At 40.7% G+C, this 23,060-nt stretch overlaps 1 protein-coding gene across 1 annotated transcript in view; it reads left to right on the top strand.

Annotated features, from left to right (window-relative positions):
* The window catches only part of LOC121854725 (collagen alpha chain CG42342-like), a 91,781-nt gene that overhangs the window by 29,522 nt on the left and 39,199 nt on the right, over nucleotides 1–23,060 (top strand). The window contains exons 12-19 of the mRNA XM_042349460.1: nucleotides 132–176; nucleotides 10,078–10,171; nucleotides 12,194–12,318; nucleotides 14,746–14,845; nucleotides 15,792–15,997; nucleotides 17,179–17,223; nucleotides 20,583–20,609; nucleotides 22,174–22,215. Of these exons, the coding sequence (XP_042205394.1) occupies nucleotides 132–176; nucleotides 10,078–10,171; nucleotides 12,194–12,318; nucleotides 14,746–14,845; nucleotides 15,792–15,997; nucleotides 17,179–17,223; nucleotides 20,583–20,609; nucleotides 22,174–22,215 (684 nt within the window). The remainder of the gene's footprint in view (nucleotides 1–131; nucleotides 177–10,077; nucleotides 10,172–12,193; nucleotides 12,319–14,745; nucleotides 14,846–15,791; nucleotides 15,998–17,178; nucleotides 17,224–20,582; nucleotides 20,610–22,173; nucleotides 22,216–23,060) is intronic.

Raw genomic sequence — 23,060 nt, 5'->3', positions numbered from 1 at the left:
TGTGTGTGAATATTATTTGATTTGGAGTCGTCTCTTAAAAAAATTGTACTTCATCTTGATACTCAGTGATATGATAAAGTGGTTAAGATCTGTGTGTGGTGCGGGTGTTAACATTGCCCTGCCTTGCCTAGGGTCTGGAAGGCAGGAATGGGAGTAGCGGCCCCCCCGGACTGCCAGTAAGTTGAGCCCCCTACTGTAACCTAACACTAATCTTGTACAGCGTATTGGTACACTTGTCACTGTACACTACTAGACACTTTGGATCTTACGATTTAGTTATTTAAGATGTACAGTGGACGTGTACACTTGTCACCTTGTACATTGTGCTCTGTATAGTACACTACTAGTTACTCTTCTTCTAACAACTTATGTAAGATGCACAGTAATCTACTAACTTGTACCGTGTAATGGTACACTTTTGTCATTAATTTCACTATTAGCTAATATGGCCACTGTGGACCTAACCATTATGGTGTTGGAGGGCCATAGTGGACTTAACCAATATGGTCTTGGTTGGCCAATATAGATCAAACATGAAGTGGCCACTGTGGACCAAACACGAGGTGGCCACTGTGGACCAAACTACATAGTTAATCTCATTTATACTGTACAACAATTAACACCCTATTTAAAAGCCATTATTAGAAGGACCAATATAACTCACTGATAATTCACAGTACGTATCCAGTAACATAAATAGATACAGTAGTACTAGGTAAATATATGTAACACAGATGTGACAAAGATACCAGGTATTTGCTAAGATAGATATGTTACATAGATACATACAGTGCATAGAAACCAGGCAAATACTGAATAGAACTAAGACACAGACATAGAAATCTGAAGAAATAATAATAAAAGAACATTTCTCACTCACCTTTGTTTGCGAAGTTCAGTTTGATGGAGTTAGATAATGCTAAATGTTGTTGTAATTAAAAAAAATGATTTACAATACTAAAAACATATAAATAAATACAAATTAAAATACAGATGTTTATGTTGGTAGAAATGTCTCAAACGTTAATCCCATGAGTAAGAATTCATGTTGCTTTTAATTGAAATGTAGTTAAGATATACCTGTGAAGTGTGCCATAGTGTATGTTAGTGACCAAGTTCTTTATTGCACTGGTAGGTTGATCTATAGCGTAGTAGGCACAGACTGTAGATGTTTACATGACTGTGCCACGCTCGGCTGCAGATCATTAAGTCTGCCCACCAGGATCCGTCTCTTAACATATTGTTGCCGGAGAAGATGTTGACGTACACAAAATATCATTGACGATGGTCGATAACGAACCTGACACCTGACTCTGCCGTACCTGGTGATCTTGAGTTAAGGCACGTAACTGACAGATTGACACACTGTGGCTGTGTGTGCTTGCTTACTGGAACTAAATCAGTCTCGTATGTCTGCGTGAACCGTGCAGGCCATTACAGTAGTGTTTTGGCTCCTGGCCTAGGCTGCTGCACTATACTCGGCTCTCTGGCAAACAGTAATGTAGAACTGGACCTGGCAACTACAGGTACTTCCTAAACCGAGCATAGATTGAGGTGGTACAGTACATTGTAATTGTTAAGTAATAAAGTGTTGATGTGATCACTAAGCTGCAGACTGTGGTAGTGGTGAGGTGTATCAGTACTAAGCCATAGCTCACAGTGATGTTTCTCTCTACTAAACAACACGCATTAGTTAGCTATAGATGGAAAGTTCAAGTATATATGTTAACCGTATACTGTAATGTTGTCAGTGTGTGTGTACTAACCCATAGTGTGTAGCTGTAGGGCATGTCTGTACTCTAGTGTAGATTTAATAATGGATAAAACTACATACTGTATAGTCTATGTAAGTGACTTAACTTCACCATCTACAGTATGTTGTAATACATTAACACCTTTAGTATATGGTATCTTTTTAACAATGATGTTCAGCCATAGTAAATATTGTAAAGAAATATTATATACTGTAATAGACCTTGTAGTTGTGATCGAACAGTGTAAATAACCTAGAAAGTAGAAGCACCTTATCCCATTAATAAATTATCTCCATTAAGGAGTATTGTATTCTGGCTAATGCCAAGAAACTTTATTTAGCTGAGACAAACCCCTACCACTCTATGGGTGAAGGCAACACAATGACAATAACAGGTCATCCCGTGCCTGCTGGCATCACTCCCTGGTGGATGACTGAAGATTAACCCCAGCTTATTCACCTAAGACGATGCACCCTAATGCTCGCCTTCCCTAATCCATCATAACTTAACCAAACCTATTCTAATCAGTAATAGTAAAGAACTGGGGCCCAGGTTAACTAGCTACCTAATGAAAAATATCGTATTTTACCTAAGATAAATTATAATTTAGTGTAATAATACTCACCGGAATGTTCGTGTTTATAGAAACACCGACAACGTTGCGAGGAAGTGATCGCGTGTATCGCCAGACTTATATTATTACAAAAAATTTAAATCATATTTGTCCTCTTTTGAGATATTCTTCTTAATGTAAGATAGAATAATTTCTCATTATTGTCTACACACAAAAGTGTTGTTAAGTTGCGACTGTTGTTTCTTATTTATAAAATGGAATAATGTTAATGTCTTTGGAAGTTCCTCCTCCTCACGTAAACAGCTGAAGAGCAAAACAAATCCTATAAAAAGTGTTATTCCTCAACCTAAGTTGTTTTATTCTTGAGGTAAAAATAATTTTTCTTTAAAGAGATTTTTTGTTAGGTAGCTGATTAATCCGGGCCCTTGTCCTTTACTATAACGATCTAACCTAACCTAACCCCCAGGTAGTGGCAGGGTGTTTCATCATCAGGTGAGATAGACTGGGGCAAATCTTCACGTGATCCAATACTAGTGAATAAGTTTAGACTATTGTGTACTCAGATAAACTTAACATTGAATTTAAACAGATAAGAAGGTGATGAAAATAAGCAGAGAAGTGAGATAGGGAGAAATTATTGACAAGAAATGAAGTACTGTATATCAAGTGTCTGGGAAGGAGATATTGAGAACTAAAGAGAGAGAGAAATGTGTCAGCGAGAACGGAGTTAGAGAATTATAGAAGAATAATTGAGCTGATATTATTATATGTGTGTGTAAACCATGGTCACTAGATGAAAGAAGAGGAAGAGTCAGTGAAAATGGTGAATAGAAGAAGAAGAGAGGTAAAATAGGAAGAAATGTAAAAAAGTGAAAGCAATGCCATGAGTTGTTTTGTGGATTGGTGTGCTGTGTGGAGGATGGGTGCGATGTGGTGTGGGTGCGATGTGTGGTGTGGGTGCGATGTGTGGTGTGGGTGCGATGTGTGGCAGATGGATGCTCTGTGTGGTGGTTGAATGCGCTGTGTGGAGGATAGGTGTACTGTATTGAGGATGGGTGTGCTGTTTGGTGTGGGTGTGATGTGTGATGAATGGGTGTGCTGTGTGGATGATGGGTGTGCTGTGTGGATGATGGGTGTGCTGTGTGGAGGATGGGTGTGCTGTGTTGACAGGTGCACCATAGTCAAAAAGTGATGTTGTGAGAGTGTCTGTGTCACTGTACAGCATGTGAGGAAAAGCTTAATAGAAAAATAAACCATAAGAATATGCAGTATGTATTTATATTCGTTTTCTTATGTGGTACAAACAGATGCTCCTTCCCGGTACAGTAATGATGTATTCTGACCTGTTTTAGTTTGCAGAAGACAGGGTTATTGGTTACTGTTGCGGGACATTGGGTTTTATCCAAGGAAAGAAAAGAAACGGCCGTATACATGAGTGAGTTTCCCCTGATGCCCGTTTTTTTGTTTAGTCTCGAGTACCACCATACATGGGCAGGATTTTAGTCCATCACTGCTCTTGAGACAAACTTCCTGACTGTGCTGTACACTTAGGGCCCCCACAGCACACCTTACCGTTACAACAAGACTAATCAGTAATAAAATACAAATTACTCTCAAGGACTAGTATAGCCATTGTACATATAGGATTGGGGTATTGAATCCACTGACAAAGATCATAGGAATATTATATCTGAATCCAATCATTTTAAACTTTTAAGATTGAAACTCCAAGCAGATGAAAAGTTGGAGGCATCAATGGGGTATTAACTACAAGAATGTACACAGAACGGCACAGAAAATCACACTTTACCACCACACAAAGATTCTCACACTGTGTCTCATAAAGGGTTTGATTCTTTAGCCTTCGACACTGGTGATTGGTCAGATGGTACCCAGTCCTAATAGACCCCAGCCCAACATTAAGATAGGGGCCCAGTCCTGATAGACCCCAGCCTAACATTAAGATAGGGGCCCAGTCCTGATAGACCCCATCCTAACATTAAGATAGGGGTCCAGTCCTGATAGACCCCAGCCTAACATTAAGATAGGGGCCCAGTCCTGTTAAACCCCAGCCTAACATTAAGATTGGGGCCCAGTCCTGATAGACCCCAGCACAATATTAAGATAGGGGCCCAGTCCTGATAGACCCCAGCACAATATTAAGATAGGGGCCCAGTCCTGATAGACCCCAGCCCAACATTAAGATAGGGCCTAGTCTGATAGACCCCAGCCCAACATTAAGATAGGGGCCCGGAACTGATAGACCCCAGCCAACATTAAGATAGGGGCCCAGTTCTGATAGCCCCAGCCTATTAAGGGGGGGCCTAGGTCTGATAGACCCCAGCCCAACATTAAGATAGGGGCCTGCCCCAGCCCAACTGATGGGCCCCTGAGCCCAGCCCAACATAAAACAGGGGACTTGATGAGGGCCTAGTCCTGATAGACCCCAAGCCCAACATTAAGATGGGGGCCTAGTCCTGATAGACCCCAGCCCAACATTAAGATAGGGCCTAGTCCTGATAGCCCCAGCCCAACATTAAGATGGGGGCTCTGGTCTGAGTAGACCCCAGCCCAACATTAAGATAGGGGTCGGTCTGATAGACCCCAGCCAATATTAAGATAGGGTCCAGTCCTGATAGACCCCACACAATATTAAGATAGGACCTGTCCTGATGGAGCCCCAGCACAATATTAAGATAGGGGCCCAGTCTGATAGACCCCAGCAAGTATTAAGATAGGGGTCCAGTCATGATAGACCCAGCACAATGTTAAGATAGGGGTCCAGCACTGATAGGGCCCAGTCCTGATGAAGCACAATATTAAGATAGGGGTCCAGTCACAGAGACCCCAGCAATATTAAGATAGGCCGGTCCTGATAGACCCAGCAGCACAGATAGGGGTCAGTCTGATAGGGTAGGGGCCCAGTCCTGATAGACCCCAGCACACCCAGTCCTGATAGACCCCAGCCACAATATTAAGATAGGGGCCCAGTCCTGATAGACCCCAGCACAATATTAAGATAGGGGCCCAGTCCTGATAGACCCCAGCACAATATTAAGATAGGGGTCCAGTCCTGATAGACCCCAGCACAATATTAAGATAGGGGTCCAGTCCTGATAGACCCCAGCACAATATTAAGATAAGGGCCCAGTCCTGATAGTTTGAGTGTTAGTTAAGTGACATGAATGAAATTCCCACTGTAGTAATATTTGTTATAGTACAACATTTTATCTCCCTGATCTTCAAAGTGAGGAATATATTTATGCTATTGTTTGTCTGTGGCTTTGTCATCTGCTGGAGGGGAGGGGAGGGGGTGTGGTCATTCCAGAAGATATCATGAGTGTTTTTTGGTCTTTGTTTTGAATTTCAGTTCAGGATAAAATTATTGAGTTCAGTTATGGGAATATTGTTGTTCTCTTTGTTTACACTGGATACGACACTAAGCATCAATGAAACACTCGTCTCTTGTTAAATTTTGAGGATTTTATAAGAATATTACACAAGTACAGTTAATCTCTTCAACACACTGCCATAAATCTTGAGTATAAATAAGATAATATAATTTCCCCTGTAACAGTAGTGGACCGCAGTGTTGAATGTCAAGTCAAGCTGCTCTTTATTTACACACGTAATAATGTGTATACCAGCGCCAGTGTACCCAGGGTAACATACTGTTCATAGCTTCACTTAATGTTGTGTCGGGGTAAATTTAATATGGCTGAGCAGCGGCTTGAAGGCGGTGAAGACTAATAATGGAATTTCCGAAAGAAACTGTGGAATAAGGAACCGGGGAATCTAGCCTGAAGCTTCGTATGTACTCAAGTGTACTCTCACGCCATGATGTGTACTCAAAGTGTAACCCCCCTGCTATGGTGTATATTTTAAATGTAGACAAAGATTATCCCTCCACCATGGTGTGGACTCAGTGTGTATCCCCTGCCATGGTATCTATGGTACTCTGTGTACTCAAAGTGTACCCTGCCATGATGTGTATTCAGTATGTACTTAAAGTGGACTCCCCCTGCCATGGTGTGTACTCAAAGTGTATTCCCTCCATGGTATATTATTATGTGTACTCGGGCGGTGTACTACTGTATGTACTCAGACTGTAAAGTACTGTACAGTACTCCCACTCAGACGCTGCTGCTTTGTGCCTCAACTAGTACACTAATTCTCCTCATTGTACTGCTGTGTACTCACCAGGTTTGTGACAGCTTATCTTCCCCCTCATGTCATGCAGTTCTCCACCTCACCCCTCATGTCATGCAGTTCTCCACCTCACCCCCTCATGTCATGCAGTTCTCCACCTCACCCCCTCATAGTTCTCCACCTCACCCCCTCATGTTCATGTAGTTCTTCTCCACCTCACCCCCTCATGTCATGTAGTTAGCCTCACCTCACCCCCCTCATGTCTCCACCCTCACCCCTCATGTCATGTAGTTCTCCACCTCACCCCTCATGTCATGTAGTTTTCCACCTCACCCCTCATGTCATGTAGTTCCTCCAGCCCACCCCTGTCATGCTCCCACCCCTCACCCCTCATGTCATGTAGCTCTCCACCTCACCCCCTCCAGCCTCTCCCTCACCCCCCTCATGTCATGTAGTCATCACCCCTCTGTCATGTGTTCTCCCTCACCCCTCATGTCATGTAGTTCTCCACCTCACCCCTCATGTCATGCAGTTCTCCACCTCCCCCCAGTTCCCCACCTCACCCTCATGTCATGCAGTTCTCCACCTCATCCCCCTCATGTCATGTGCAGTGTCTCCACCTTCATGTCATGCAGTTCTCCACCACCCCCCTCATGTCCCCACCCCTCATGTCATGCAGTTCTCCACCTCACCCTCCGCAAACATGTATTCACCCCCCTCTTCACCCCACCCCCTCATGTCATGCAGTTCTCCACCCCCTCTCACCCTCAGGTCATGCAGTTCTCCACCTCAATTCATGTCAGTTCTCCACCCCCTCATGTCATGCAGTCTCCACCTCACCCCTCATGTCATGCAGTTCTCCACCACCCCTCATGTCACCCCCTGGGTCATGCAGTCTGCACCTCACCCCCTCATGTCATGTAGTTCTGCACCTCACCCCCAGTCATGTCATGTGCTCCTCCACCTCACCCCTCATGTCATGTCAAGTGTTCTCCACCTCAGTTCTCCACTCCCTCACCCCTCATGTCATGCAGTTCTCCACCCACCCCCTCATATCATGCTTCTCCACCTCACCCCCTCATCCCCCATGTCATGCAGTTCTCCACCTCACCCCCTCATGTCATGCAGCCCTCCACCTCACCCCCTCATGCAGTTCTCCACTCCACCACCCCCTCATGTCATGCAGTTCTCCACCTCACCCCCTCATGTCATGTCATGCAGTTCTCACCCTCACCCTCATGTCATGCACCCCACCTCCCCCTCATGTCATGTAGTTCTCCACCTCACCCCCTCATGTCATGCAGTTCTCCACCTCACCCCTCATGTCATGTAGTTCCACCTCCCCCTCATGTCATGCAGTTCACCCCTCCACCTCACCCCCCATGTCTCATGCAAAGTCATGTTCTCCACCTCACCCCTCATATCATGCAGTCTCTCACCACCCTCATGTCATGTAGTTCTCCACCCCACCCCTCATGTCATGTAGTTCTCCACCTCACCCCCTCATGTCATGTAGTTCTCCATCTCACCCCTCATGTCATGCAGTTCTCCACCTCAATCATCCTCTCACCTCACCCCCATATCATGCAAGTTCTCCACCTCACCCCTCATATCATGTAGTTCTCCACCTCACCCTCATATCATGCAGTTCTCCACCTCACCCCCTCATATCATCCACCCCCAGCATCATGCAGTTCTCCACCTCAGTTCTCCCCCTCCATCATGCAGTTCTCCACCCTCACCCCCTCATATCATGCAGTTCTCCACCCTCACCCCCTCACCCCCTCATGTCATGGTTCTCCACCTCACCCCCCTCATGTCATGCAGTTCCTCCACCTCACCCCCTCGCGTCATGCAGTTCTCCACTTTCACCCCCCTCATGTCAAGTGCAGTTCTCCACCTCACCCCCCTCATGTCATGCAGTTCTCCACCTCACCCCCTCATGTCAGTGTTGCTCTCCACCTCACCCCCCTCATGTAGTTCATCCAGTTCTCCACCTCAGTCTCCCCTCATGTCATGTAGTTCTCCATCTCACCCCTCATGTCATGCAGTTCTCCATCTCACCCCCTCATGTCATGCAGTTCTCGCCTCCACCCTCATATCATGCAGTTCTCCACTCGCCCCGTCATGTCATGTAGTTCTCCGCCTCACCCCCTCATATCATGCAGTTCTCCACCACAACCCCTCATGTCATGTAGTTCTCCACCTCAACCCCTCATGTCATGTAGTTCTCCACCTCACCCCTCATGTCATGCAGTTCTCCACCCCCCTCCCCCCCATCCACCACATTATGCAGTCCCCCACCCCCCTTTTAGCTTTTTTACTAATTATCTCACCTTTACTCTTCTTATTTTATCTGTCTTCTTTTCTTCTTATTATCATTATTTCTTTTATGATTTGTTTTGCTATTAATTTACATATTTATTATTTAAGTTGTGGAAATCTAATTGTTTTTGCTTTGGTTCAATTTTTTTTACTAACTTTTTTGTTTTTAACCCCATTTTGCATATTTTATCTGTTCCTGTGTTTATCAATATTATTTCTCTTGTTCTTATTTATTTATTTTTTTCTGCTAGTTTCTTCTGACTCTTATTATTATTGTAGCTTCTGGAGGTTTCTGTCTTTATCCTTCCTTCCTTTTTGCCTTCTGTTCCTTCTTCTTCCCCTCCCTCCCTTCATTCCCCTTCCTCCTTATCCCTCCTATCCCTTTCCCTTCTCCTTTCCTTTTTCCTCCCTCCCTCCCTCCCACCTCAGCTTTCCCTGTCTTTTCTTCTGTGTTTGCCTCCTTCCTCTCCCTCTCTTCCTTCAATCTCACCTTATTCATTCTCTCACTTCCATCCTTCCTCTCTTTTCTCCACATATCCCAAGTTATCAAATTATGACTATTCTCTGGTTTTTCATTTTGGTTTCCATGGTCGTTTTTTCTTATCTTTTTTATTTTCCCACCACTGTTTTTATCTGTTTTGTCCTATTTTCTACATTCCAAACACACACACACACACACACACACACACATCTCCAAGACTTATACTAACCTCACCTCCCCCACTCACCCCTGACTTGCACCCCCTGCCCTACTGCTCCATCCTTGACGCCCCCATCCATTCTTAATAATACCACCCCTTTCAGCTCTACTAGGACACCCTCACCCTGCATTACCACCACCACCCTCTCACCTCTACCACCAATTCCATTTTACCTTTAACTCCCCTTCACCTGTGCCATTCTCACTCCCTCACCTGCACCACTACTCCCCCACCTTGCACCACTACCCTCACCTGCACCACCACCCCTCACCTGCACCACTACCCTCACCTGCACCACCTCTATACCGACCCACCTGCTTCCTTCCTCCCTAACTCCTGCACCACTCTGACCCTCCCATATCCAAACCTGAACTATCACTCTTCCTCCACCTTCCCTGACTCCTGGCCTGACCTGTACCTCTGACCCCTCTGGACCTGCATTCCCCTGACTCTCCCTGAACCTGCACTACCCCTTGACCCCACATCCTACTGAACCACCGTGGTTTTATCTCCCCGACCTGCACCCCCTCCCCACCTCCCCACGTCCTACTGACCCAGCGTGACTCCTCTCCAGGGTGACAAAGGGCAGAAGGGTGACCGAGGCATCACTACAGTCAACGGCAAGGATATACCGGCGGGTATTCTCGAGGGACCCCCGGGCCAACCTGGTGAGTTCTTTTGTTTTAGTTCATCTTTTTTTTTTTCTTTCTTTTTTTTATGGTCACCTGAAAATTGGATACCTTAGCTTATTTCACCTGATAGGTACTGTAAATACCCTAAAAATACCTAGTGGCAGAGGTTAAGTTAGGTTAGACTATGTTTGGTAAATTAGGTTAGGGTATGTTAGATTCAAATAGGTTTAGTTAAGTTAGGTTGGATTAGCTTCGATTATGGTAAATTCATTTAGGCTCGATTACATTACATTGCATAGATTAGGTTAAGTTAAGTTAGATTACTTTAGGTTACGTTCAGTTACGTGCTTACGTTACATAAGTTAAATTACTGTAGTTAAGGTTAGGTTAGGTAAGTTTAGCTTTGCTTAGCTTTTGTTCAGGTTAACCCTTTGTGTTGAAGGGGTTTCAATCACCTGAATAAAATCATCTGGTATAGCCAGAATTAATACCTAAGTGCAATGCGGCCCTCTAAAGGGTTAAGTTAGGTTAGGTTAGCTTACCGTTAGTTTATGTAAGCGTTAAGGTGATTAAAATGAAGGTAAATTAGTGGGGGTGGTTAATTTTCAGGTAATATTTTTATTATTTCAAAGTCAGTCAATTACCTGTACTTATATAAAGTAAATTTATTATTTCTCGTTTAGGGTAAATTATATCGCATAGTACAGGTGTAGGATGACTTACTGTTGAGGTGTAAGTTATGACAGGTGTAGGATATGACAGGTGTAGGATAGGACAGGTGTAGGTTATGACAGATATAGGATAGGACAGGTGTAGGTTACGACAGGTATAGGATAGGACAGGTGTAGGATATGACAGGTGTAGAATATGACAGGTGTAGGATAGGACAGGTGTAGTTATGACAGATATTGACAGGTGTAGGGACATAGGACAGGTGTAGTTATGACAGATATTGGATAGGGCAGGTGTAGGATATGACAGGTTTAGGTTATGACAGGTGTAGGATAGGACAGGTGTAGGTTATGACAGGTATAGGATAGGACAGGTGTAGGTTATGACAGGTATAGGATATGACAGGTGTAGGTTATGACAGGTGTAGGATAGGACAGGTGTAGGTTATGACAGGTATAGGACAGGTGTAGGATAGGACAGGTGTAGGATAGGACAGGTGTAGGATAGGACAGGTGTAGGATAGGACAGGTGTAGGTTATGATAGGTGTAGGATATGACAGGTGTAGCTTATGACAGGTGTAGGATAGGACAGGTGTAGGTTATGACAGGTATAGGAGAGGACAGGTGTAGGATAGGACAGGTGTAGGATAGGACAGGTGTAGGTTATGACAGGTGTAGGATAGGACAGGTGTAGGTTATGATAGGTGTAGGATATGACAGGTGTAGCTTATGACAGGTGTAGGCTATGACAGGTATAGTATAGGACAGGTGAAGGTTATGACAGGTGTAGGATATGACGGGTGTAGGATATGACGGGTGTAGGATAGGACAGGTGTCCAGTGCACCATAGTAAGGGTTAGGTTGAGGTAGTTAGGGAAAGTGTCTATTTACCATTCAGCTCCAAGTGTAGGAAGTAGCAATTTATGATGGAGGAAGTGATTGATAGACAGATACAGTATTGATAGATAGACAGAGCAACTTATAAAGAAATTGAAAGATAGACAGAGAAATACATATTGTGTTTCTAAAGCTTAGTGTTTATCCATTGTCTGTAGAGTAGAAGCTACATAATATATTGAGGGTATTATACTTGACTCTACAGAAAGGCTAGACTATGTATTAAATTTATTTGACAGCTTGGCTAAAAACACAGCCACCACTCAATAAATAGCTTTTACGTACACTCATTTAGCTTGAACACATCATAGTCAGCCTTCCACTCAGTAAAGAGCTTTTTTAGCTTTCACATACACCCGTTTAGCTTGAATACATAGTAGTACTGTATGATTATGTGTGTTATTATGTTTTATTAATTTTTACAAGTGGTTTACTGTACCAGCCTAAGTGGGTGAGTTCATGTAGTGACTCTTCCTCGGCCTCTAACAGGTCCTCCAGGGCCACCAGGAGCCCAAGGGGAACAAGGAATAGATGGTCCAATGGGTCCCCCTGGGTTAGACGGGGAGGAAGGGGCACGTGGACCTCGGGGCAGGAGGGGGAAACGGGGCAAGAGGGTATGTACTGTGCAATCCTGCCTTAATACCCCCTGTGGTGCTGGGTATGTCGGGGTGCTCCTCTCTCTTCACACTACCATACATCTGCCACGTTACACCTCTAGTACCTGGCTGGGGAAAAACACGACCTTGTGGAAATTACTTGAATTTTGTTACCATTTTTACATCACTCGGTACCTTTCCAGTTTCATTGCTGGTACTGTATGTCGGCCAGTGGCATGTGTGTGGTGGGTGTTATCTCAGCATCTCATCATTGTTCTTGATGGTCACTGTGTACATCATGGCCCCATGTACACCGTGGCCCCGTGTACACCGTTGCCCCGTGTACACCGTTGCCCCGTGTACACCATGACCCTGTCTACTTCATGGTCTCGTGAACACCGTGGCCCTGTCGTGTACACTATGGCCCCATGTACACCATGGTCCCAGGTACACTGTGACCCTGTGTACACTGTGCTTCTGTGTACACTCTGACCCTATGTACACCATGACCCTGTGTACACCGTGACCCTGGAACATACATGAGGTGCCCAGAGTATGGCACTGGGCATACTTGGCTACCCACACTGGGGGCTGTTGGTGAAGTGCGGCTGAGCAAACGACCAACTAAGCTTTTATAAATTTCTAATTTGAACACTAAGTTAAATTTGGTGTTAAATCCTATAATAATACTTTAAAAACACCTATAATAATTTTAAATATACTGATAATAATATAGATGATAATAAGGCATCTGTTTGTAACTTTATAAATACTGTAATATGTTTCTGACTCAGCTACAGTTCCTGTTAATGCTTGAATAAAAGGGCGAAATATGAGTAAGAATAATCACTAATATCACACCGTGCTTCCTGTGCATCAGTAGTTGTACTCAAATTAGTTAACATTAACAGTAATTAGATGGTCATAGTGCCATAACATTATTATTTTATCTTAGTTACTTACATATCTTCAAGAAGCTTCAAATAACACCTATGTACTGTCATAACAGCCATTGTGGAGGAGTATCATGAGCAGGTGCCACTAATCCATTTATTTATTTATATTTCAAAGCAGGTGACACAAACTTAACCAAACCTAACAATCTTAGGTAGTTTTGGTTAGGTTAATTTAAGTTTGGTTGGTTCATGTCGCCCGAAATAATAATTGGCTCTGTGGTCCTGCTCGTGGTAGTCTTTTCACATTAGTCAGTTTACCTGTCGTAAATCACCGTCTAATAACTCGCTGGATCTGTGCAGTTTCAGCGTCTGTGACAAATAACGACACTTGCGTATATTCATCTTTGTATCAAGAGCTCCTACAGTGAATGGTGTAGTTATACGTCAGTCATCAGTATGCACAAGTGTTTTAGATGTAAATGTGTGTGAACTGTGTATGTATATCACTGTGTGTGTGTGTGTGTGAGGGACATGAAGTTTTGTCTACACTTGTGTGCGTGAAAATATTCATGTTCCAGTATTTTCCTCTCCCAGATCCTCTTCACACTTTCCAGTCTTTCAGTAACTTGTGTTAATATGTTCTGTTATTAGTAAGTGCTGCATACATCCTTCTGTTTTGCATGTTTATGTTGCTTCATTTCCTGCATCAGTGCATGACCCGTGTAGCCAAATGCCTCACCTATTCATTTTAAACAATTAGTTACTTTCAGGTTCATCAGTTTGCTGTGTTGTTGGTTGTGTTGTTGTTGACATGCCAGGGTTATGTTTATCTTTTTTTTTTTTTGCTTCTTTGTTGGTTGTGGTCCTTTATAAGCTGGTTTATTTAGTTGTTCTTGGTGGTGGCTGCTACTAACAGAAATGTGGGTTCCTTACTTTTCCTTGTTAAGCTGATCTGTGATTGGTCAGCTGTGGTGTTGGTGTTTGTCCTGTCTCCACCTCCTCCAGTCGATTGACCAATAATAGGTCTCGGCACTGTGACGTCATTAACCCCTTCACCCAATCCTGTGTTCGTCCTGTGTAAGTATACCTGTGTATTTGTGTAGTCCTAGTAAATGTTATGTGTAAATTAAACTGTAGCTACTAACAGTATTTAAACAGTAAACATATTAATACACTAACATTGTACAGTAATGTGTGTAGTATGGAGCCAGTACTTGAAGTGTTGCAATCACTCTTCAGATTTGTTATATACTGTACTGTAGTTATCAAACCATAAACTGCATTTAATAAACTTTATCCTTAGTTGTTATGTTTCTTTTTAAAGGAAAATACTGTATTATTTGTTTGAGCTGGATTTTAGTTAAACTTTAGATACATATAAAGACAATTAGTAAGTTTTAAGAATTTCTTTTTAGAAAATTACATCATTATTTTGTAACTTTGTGAACAAACATTCATTACTTCTTAAGTCAGTCTTAAGTTGTATCAAAGAAAAGGGTTATGCTTAGGGGTAGACTTTGTTATTGTTGATGTGAGTGTCTGGTGACAGGGTCGACGTGGTGAGTCTGGCAGAGCAGCAGCCCAGGGACTACCGGGAAGGGCGGGGCCCAAAGGTGAATCAGGCACCGTTGGCCCATCTGGAGAAAAAGGTCAGTAATGATTAGTTCTTGGTAAATGGTTCATGGAGAGATCAGAGAAATGTACTGTACCGGTCGTGTCTTTTCACCGAGGCTCTACAGAGTGGATGCTAATATAGGTGTCTGTCTGTGTAGAAGCAACATATGTTTTTCTCAAATTTAGTGGACTCTAGTAGGATAATGCTCCTAAAATTTAATTTTTCCCCAATAACTAAAATTATTGGACAAAAAGGTACCTCAGATTTAGACAATAATACATAGAAAATGGGCTGTGGCAGCTAAGTGGATGCAACACTTGCCTCCTGTCCTAAGTGGTACTTGTTTAATCCTAGGACGCTTCCAATTCCCCAGCTGTGTATAGGTACCTAACTTAATAGTCAGGGAAATGAAGGGAGTTAAGTGGAGCACTGGTCACTGCCTGTTGATGCAGTGCGACGGGTGCCACACCTACCACATGCGTTTCTAAAGGCATGGTGAGAGAGAGAAATACTGTAAATGGTAAACCCACAGATAACAAGGGTTTATTTTACTGCAGATTGCTGACATATATTGTATAAGATTAGTTTTGTATAGTCTGTAATAATTACACTTTATTGTTGAAAGTTGACTATGCTCATTGTCATATTGATATGATATGAAGGCCTCATATATTAGGAAGTATCTGTACAGTTCTTTATGAGAATTTTGTGTCAGAAACTTTATTTTCTTACTCATATTACCCGGTATTGTATTTTTATTGTACTGTATTTAATTTTAAAGGTGCTGTATAGTTTGGATGCATATCTCATAAGTAATAATTCCTAAAGTTCACATGTTTACCAGATGCTTTTCAACCCATAATATCATATGAGAGGAACAGCTTTCATTCATTCTTATAATTATATTTGGTGTAACTGACAACAATTTACCTCTTATAAAATTTTTTTCAGCATTTTAATAATTAATTTCTGTGTTAAAGGAGAGAAAGGATCAACGGGTATCCAGGGCCCCAAGGGTGACATTGGGCCTAGGGGTCCTGGAGGTGTGGATGGTATTCACGGTGAGTCTGGGCCTCAGGGACCACCAGGACTGCCGGGAGCACTTGGCCCTAAGGGTGAAAAGGGTGAATATGGTGACATTGGACCTCCAGGTTTGATGGGCCCGCCAGGCTTACCAGGACCTCCGGTGAGTCTCGTCAAATACCACCAGAATAGTTCCATGTTATATCATTTAAATTTTATTTTTATTTTTTTGTAATACTACTATTAGTTTTATATTCTCTACCATTATATCTGTCTTCATTTCCATCAGAGGCAGCAGTAGTAGGGAGATTGGGGGAAGGGGGCAGTCATTCACCCATTGTTTACTTTCAAGTTTTTGCCAAATGCTGTGTGCATGCCAAAGTCAATGTCCCTTGTAACCCCACGTCAGGTTCCCATCCCTATGCCCCAGAGTCATCTTGTCCCCTTTTATTTCCAACACATTTTAGTTCCATTTATATAAAAAGTATGAATTATTAACATTATCGAAGACAATTTAGTCCAAACATTAAACATGAGAGAACTTAAAAAGTATGTTGTACTAGATTATTATTCATAATACTGTACAGTATAGTACAGTATTCATTCTTCACACACACACACACATGGTTGAGTTGTGGTTCTCCACTCTTACTTCAACTCACATGCTGTCATCCCTCAGTGACATCTATTATCACCCCAGACAACACCTCTCTCACAGATCTACTCCATCTCAGATTTTTCTACTCCTCTGCTAAAACTGCCTCATCATTTTATCATCCATAATATGTTCTTTACAACAATACAATCTTAGTGGTTTTACCCTTACAGTACAGTAGACCTTAAGATATTTCCTCCTTCATCAACCTTGTAAAATGTATCTCTTCTTGTTGTTTTACAGTACTACAGTACAATGTTTTGTAATTTATGAATTTATATGTTATACCTACATGTCTGTACAGTCACAGCCAAAGGACAGGACCCATTATATGTCTAATTAAAGCTGTACTGAGCCTTAAGCACCTACTGCACCTCAGAGCGGCCAGGCACCAGCTGGTGTGAGTGTTGTTCCAGCTGCTGAGACTCTCAGTCATGTTACAGGACTTTATGCATAATTGTACAGTACATACACAGAGTGTCTTAGAAAAATGTATACACACTGCCTTAGAAATATTTGTGGGGATTGTATGAATGCTTGAGGACAATGTTGCTGTTGTAATATACAAGCATTCACATAATGTCCACAAAAATCTCTAAGGAAGTGTGTACTGGTATACATTTTTAGGAGACACCCTGTATCAATTACCATACACTGTATAATAACATCTAAAATTTCACTTTATCCAGGGTTTGCCAGGACTCAAAGGAGACAAAGGTGATAAGGGAGACTCGGTAAGTTCATTTAAAATATACCAAGTTCCTGTTCTTTAAATATTAAGTAATAATATTATTAAATTATGAAGTAATGCCTGATGATTTATTTAATTATCGAGATGGAAGCATTTAACAGGCTTGATATAGGAATGTACAGGCAGTCCCCGACTTACGACGGGGTTAGTGACCCAAATCCAGGTCATAAGTCGAAATGAAATACAGTACAGTAAAAGTAATCAATAATGAAGAATGAATACAGTGTTACTGTGCACTTACCTTTAATGTAGTCAGCTGAATGCACACGGGGCCCCAATAATTTTTTAATTAAACATGGAGACTACATTAATTGGATGAAGCAGAGGAGGAGATAGGACTGGGTGGGTCATCAATGTTGCTTTCTTCAGACAGGCTAACATACTTGCTTGTTGAAGGTATTGGATCATCTTTAGTCAGTGAAGAGGCAGCAGTGGAGGACTTCTTAAAATATATGTCCAATTTAGACTGCACAGTTTGCCTTTTCTTTTCATTGTAAATCTCCCTGTAGCAAGCAAGTGCATCTTGGATCATTCTGTCAACTTTTGCGAAACACTCAACATTTTGATCCATTTCGTCAATCATTTGCATCCCCTTATTAATAGTAGCAAATGCCTCTGCCATTTGTTTCTTCTGAGCACCACCAGAACTTTCACTTTTACGCTTGCCAGTCATTTTAAAGGGAATTAGAACCGAAAATATTGTCAGTACACAGCGCGATCACTACTGACAATAACGACGGCCAAACACCAACTGAGCGCGCTATGGCGTGGACGCTGTACACCACGAGGCGGCTCAGCCCACGCCACTCTCTTGTATGGGACGAAACGTTTCGGTACTAGAAAATACGTATGTAATTTGAAAAAATTTTGGTACGACTGAGGCGGTCGTATGTCCAGGTGGTCGTATGTTGAGTAGGTCGTAAGTCGAGGAGTACCTGTACAGTATAATAAGTGATATTTTGTTTCCTTCCTTTTGCTTATTTGTCTCATGTGGTTATCATTTATGGCTGGTAAGAGATGTCTGATGTGATCCTTGAGACTGTATTGACTCCAGTAGATGACAACCAACTACCTACTGGTGATGGTTGAACAAACTGTAGTTAGAAGGATCTAGATATGAGAGGCAGCACACTAATGGCCAGACCTTCTGACAAGCAAATTTGATTTGTCATGCCACCTCTTGTTTACAACAATCTCACTCATAGTTCATGTGTCAAAACTAAGCTGTCCACACCCATATTTTCTTCATTCATCTATTGAGAGACCGACTCTCTTGTCAACATTTGTTCATCACTTTTGTTTATTCTCAGTGGTTATGAAGCAAAACATAAATTCACACAATACTTGTAACTTTTCACTTATTGTATTTATATCCCCTGTTGCCTTCCATAACTTTTCTTTCAGGATTTATCTTTAACTTGGAGGCAAACATTACTGCCGTTTTCACAACAGTAACTTGAAGCCATATTCCTGTGTCACACCAGTGTGATGGCTGTACACTCACTATTTATTACACTGAAGTACTGTACAGTCTTACGGATCAGGTGTTCATGTAATCTACAGCCATAACTTGACACTTCACAAACTCAGTCTGTTCTTTGCTTTACAGTCATAAATATTCTGATTTAGTCAATTTAATGCCATAGTTTTATGCTCATCTAAATGGTTTCTCAATTAGAACTTTTTTATATGGTGCAGATTTTTTAAAAATACAATTTACATTTCTATATATTATGAAAATTCTTGATACTCATTCCCCACATGAAAGCTAAAAGTGCTTATTTTGAGCTTTTGACCTTTACTGAGGCATTTGTTGATGTTTTATTTATACAGTACTCTTAGCATTTATTGATCACCTGTGTACAGCACAGTATATGCAGTTTTTGGCTCTTACGTGTGACAAAAAATATTGACTCTTGTATAGATAACTTTGTACTTTCAAACCTGATTACATTTGGCAAACATTCACTCAGTCAGCAAATTTATAGTTACTGTAGTAGATAATATTAAAAGAAATACTTTATATGTGATGGATTAGTGCTCCATAATTGATAGTTTTTCTGTCAGCCTCCTCAGAGTACAGTACAGTAATGTGAATTATAAGCCAGAAATAATAAACATTTAAGTTTCAGTTAATAAATTGCTGCCAAACAAATGTGTCAGTTCATTCAGATGAGGCTATTAAGATAATCAGATTCCAGCAAGCAGTGTTTTGTTAGTTTATCTCTGTGAGTCTGGTGTCATCCTGCTGACACTTTCTTGGCATCAACTCCAGAACTCTCTTGAATTAATGTGCAGTACTTGTACCTCAGTAAAATAGGTACAGTACAATAATTATTTTCTCGTAAGACATTGTGAAAATCAAAACTGCCTCTGTACAACACTACCAGGTTTTTCATCTACATTAGGTTTATTAATATCAAGAAATCTATTTCCATTAATTGTCAGTAAACACATCAAAAGTCACATTAAATATTTTATAGCATGTGAAGAAAGACTGATTATATATTGATAGTTTTTTGATGCAATACAATTATTTTGAGTCTGTGCCCAAGATGTACATAAAACACTCATTAAGTATATTTGTGTCTAAAAATTTTCTTCTTTTAAGTCATGTTGTTTTATAGTATATATACTAAAGATGACAATACTTATGAGTTTATGGGTGTTGTCTTGCTATTGGTACTGCAGAAGGGGTCCCAGTTGCTCCCAGCTGCTGACCGGCCACCTCGGGGACGACCTGTAAGTTAGTGCACTCCGATGATGTGCTGCCTTATACAGTTTGGTTATCTGGTTTGGGATTTTTATAATACAGTACATGTACATCGGTAGTACAAGTAAAGTTTTAATTTGTAAAGGTTGTAGACTGTGATGAAATGTTTTACTTAACATTTAACTAAAACTGAATAAGACAGCAGCATTGAGGATGTGCGCATTAGAAGGGTCTGCTTTATCCCTCGCTCCTCACTACCCATAATAATTTACCAGCTGATATCCCTTGACCAGTTCACCGTGCTGGCATTAGAGCTTCATTTATCATTTACACATTTCCATATTTTGTTTATGCTTTAGGTACTTATTTTAGCAGCACATTTTTGGTGTGTGTGACTTTAGTTGTTTCACCAGTGGGTTTAACGAGAAGGTTTTTACCAGTGTGTTAATAGTTGTTATTGATGTTAGATCTAAATTATTGTAATTTTAAGATACAAAATAAAGTTCACACACACTCAGAAATATTTTTATTTTTTTGTTTAGTTCTGCATATGCCTTTTATAACTTAGAGCTTTTGTTGACCAGGAATTTAATGAGTGTTCTTTTCTTTTTTCCTGTGATGCTTCCCAGAAACTGAAAAAGCTCAGAAGAAGACAGGTAACTTGATACACTGTTTGTTCCCATTATTATTTTTTCCCACATGATAACAATCTTTCATTATTATAGACATATCAGGTTTAGTGTCTCATATTAACTACTGTATACTTGAAAAGGTGTTGTTTTACATCTACAAGTCATTCCTTAAGTCACCATCCTCTGTTGATCTCTTTAGCATGGATTCTTCCTTCTCTGTTGACTTGCTTACTCGAATATTTATTCTTTTTATTGAAGTGGGTGTTTACACATTATACTATACATAGCGCTCATACATATTCATACACTGTATATGCTAATCTGAAAAGCTAAATGAGTACAGGTATCCCTCAATATAGGAATGGGTTAGGTTCCCCAAAATTGGTAAGCAAATTTTTGTATCATATTACAAAACAAATGGGAAAAATAGGGTTTGGTTCTCCAATGACTAAAATACAGTACCCCAATTTCATACCCCAAAACACGAAATTGGTTCACTTACCTAACATATTAAAAACATGAATAAAATGCTATCTAGATGAAATTATGAGCTTAAATCATTAAGCAAATGCTAAATCAATGTTTAACACAGCTGCCATTTGTATAGACACTGGCTTTGTCACACACACACACACACACACACATACACACACACACATACACACACACACACACACACACACACTCACACACTCTCAAGCACTCACTCACTCAGGCTCCTTGTCCTTGTGGAACTCTCTCTCTCTCTCCATTTTTCCTTCTCCTATAATCTTCATCTTTTCCAGTGAATGGGACACAGAGTCAATTCTGTGTAACATCAGCAAATATACCTTCTTTTCAACTATGAGGTGCAAGATAAGTGTTACTTGAGTGTAGAAGACAGTATTGGCAGCATCAGTAAGTTAGCCATTGTTCTGAACACCTCCCCTTGTGATCATTAAAGTGAAAAAGTTAGAAATAAAGTGATAGACTATATTGTATTCCAGTGTAGTGAAAATGTAAGTTCAGTACAGTGCAGCCCAGTATATAATGTCTATAATTATTGATGTTTTGATTTTCCCACAATGAAAGATTTATCATTCATATTAATTATGCTAATTAGGAAACTTAACCTCCATCATTCCCCTCCACAACCCTTAAAAGTTTTATTAATGTGTGTTTTTCTTAAGTCCCTCACCTAACTTAGGCTTATGGTTGTTTTAGTATCCCTCCTTATTATAGATGCTGTATGAAATATTGGAAAATCATTGAATTCTCATACAGTATATGTATATATATGTATACTTTACATACAATGCTGTATAAGGCACAGTACTTACCACACTAGTTACCATAGTCTTATTGCTACTTAAACAAAACATGTTAAACAAAGGATTTCATATTTAATTAAATGTTGCTCTAGATATGAAATGCAGTATAAAGAAATTGGCAATTGTAATTTCATTTTATAGAAATTATGATGAGCATTTGAAGTAAATATTTTATTAAATTATTGAATTTACCTGTATATATTGTTGGTGGTACAGTAGTGTCATTTTCCTATAAAATATTTAGTGTTAATCTACTTAAATATTCTTGTTTTTACCAGGGTGACTCAAGCAGGATATGGAAGGAAGTGCCCGGAGAAGTGGTGAGTCAACACAGCAGAGAGTTTTGTCCAATTATTTTGTACAAATCAGCATTTTATTATACTGTACTGTAGTTAGGTTGTGGTAATGCTCTACCAAGTTGAGCTACTATATGTAAGGTGTTTACCAAGTCATTCTTTGATATTAGTACAATACAGTATTATAGTTCTTTGGTCACTGTGATGTCTTTGTAGTATCTCTGTCTGTTTGTCTCCAGTGTTTTATCCATCTGTCTGTTTCTTGATTATTTGGTTCACTTGACTTCTCCCAATTGAAGGTGAATCATCTTGTGAAACCTCATGATATATGTGTCCCAATGTTCCAAATACTGTACCTGTACTGTAATTCACAAACATCTGTGAAAAACTCATCAATATTATGCACTATTTAGTCTCACAGTGATGCATAGAAGTTTGTCAAACTTTGATGCTCATTTTCTTTTTTTCTTTTCATTTTTTGCCAGGTTATTGGGCCTTGAATCACTGTTGCTCTGTCAATTCTTGTTTGATTTTTATGATTTTTGTTTTGTTTTACTCCTCATACATTTTTGCACAATCTGTGAAGCTCATTACCTCCTAAGTTGATTATTGTTCATGATCAGGCAAGACTTTATAAATATTTATTTACTAAAACAAAGCTATGACACCTGAAGAAACAACAGACACATAGTTTAACAACCACAACTTGTATATATTACTGTATAGTGTACAAAAAATCTCAAGACACAGATCCTAATGCAATAGTTACTTACTAGGTAGATGTTAAAAAGTAGTCAATTTAATACATATTTTTATTGGCTTTATAATTTATTATTTATTTTTCATGTTTTGTTATAATACATTAGTCT

This window comes from Homarus americanus, unplaced genomic scaffold (genome assembly GCF_018991925.1).
Source record: "Homarus americanus isolate GMGI-L3 unplaced genomic scaffold, GMGI_Hamer_2.0 scaffold53233, whole genome shotgun sequence".
Classification (NCBI taxonomy): domain Eukaryota; kingdom Metazoa; phylum Arthropoda; class Malacostraca; order Decapoda; family Nephropidae; genus Homarus; species Homarus americanus.
Note: the sequence above shows the minus strand (reverse complement) of the source record. Positions and strands in the feature narration are given on the sequence as shown.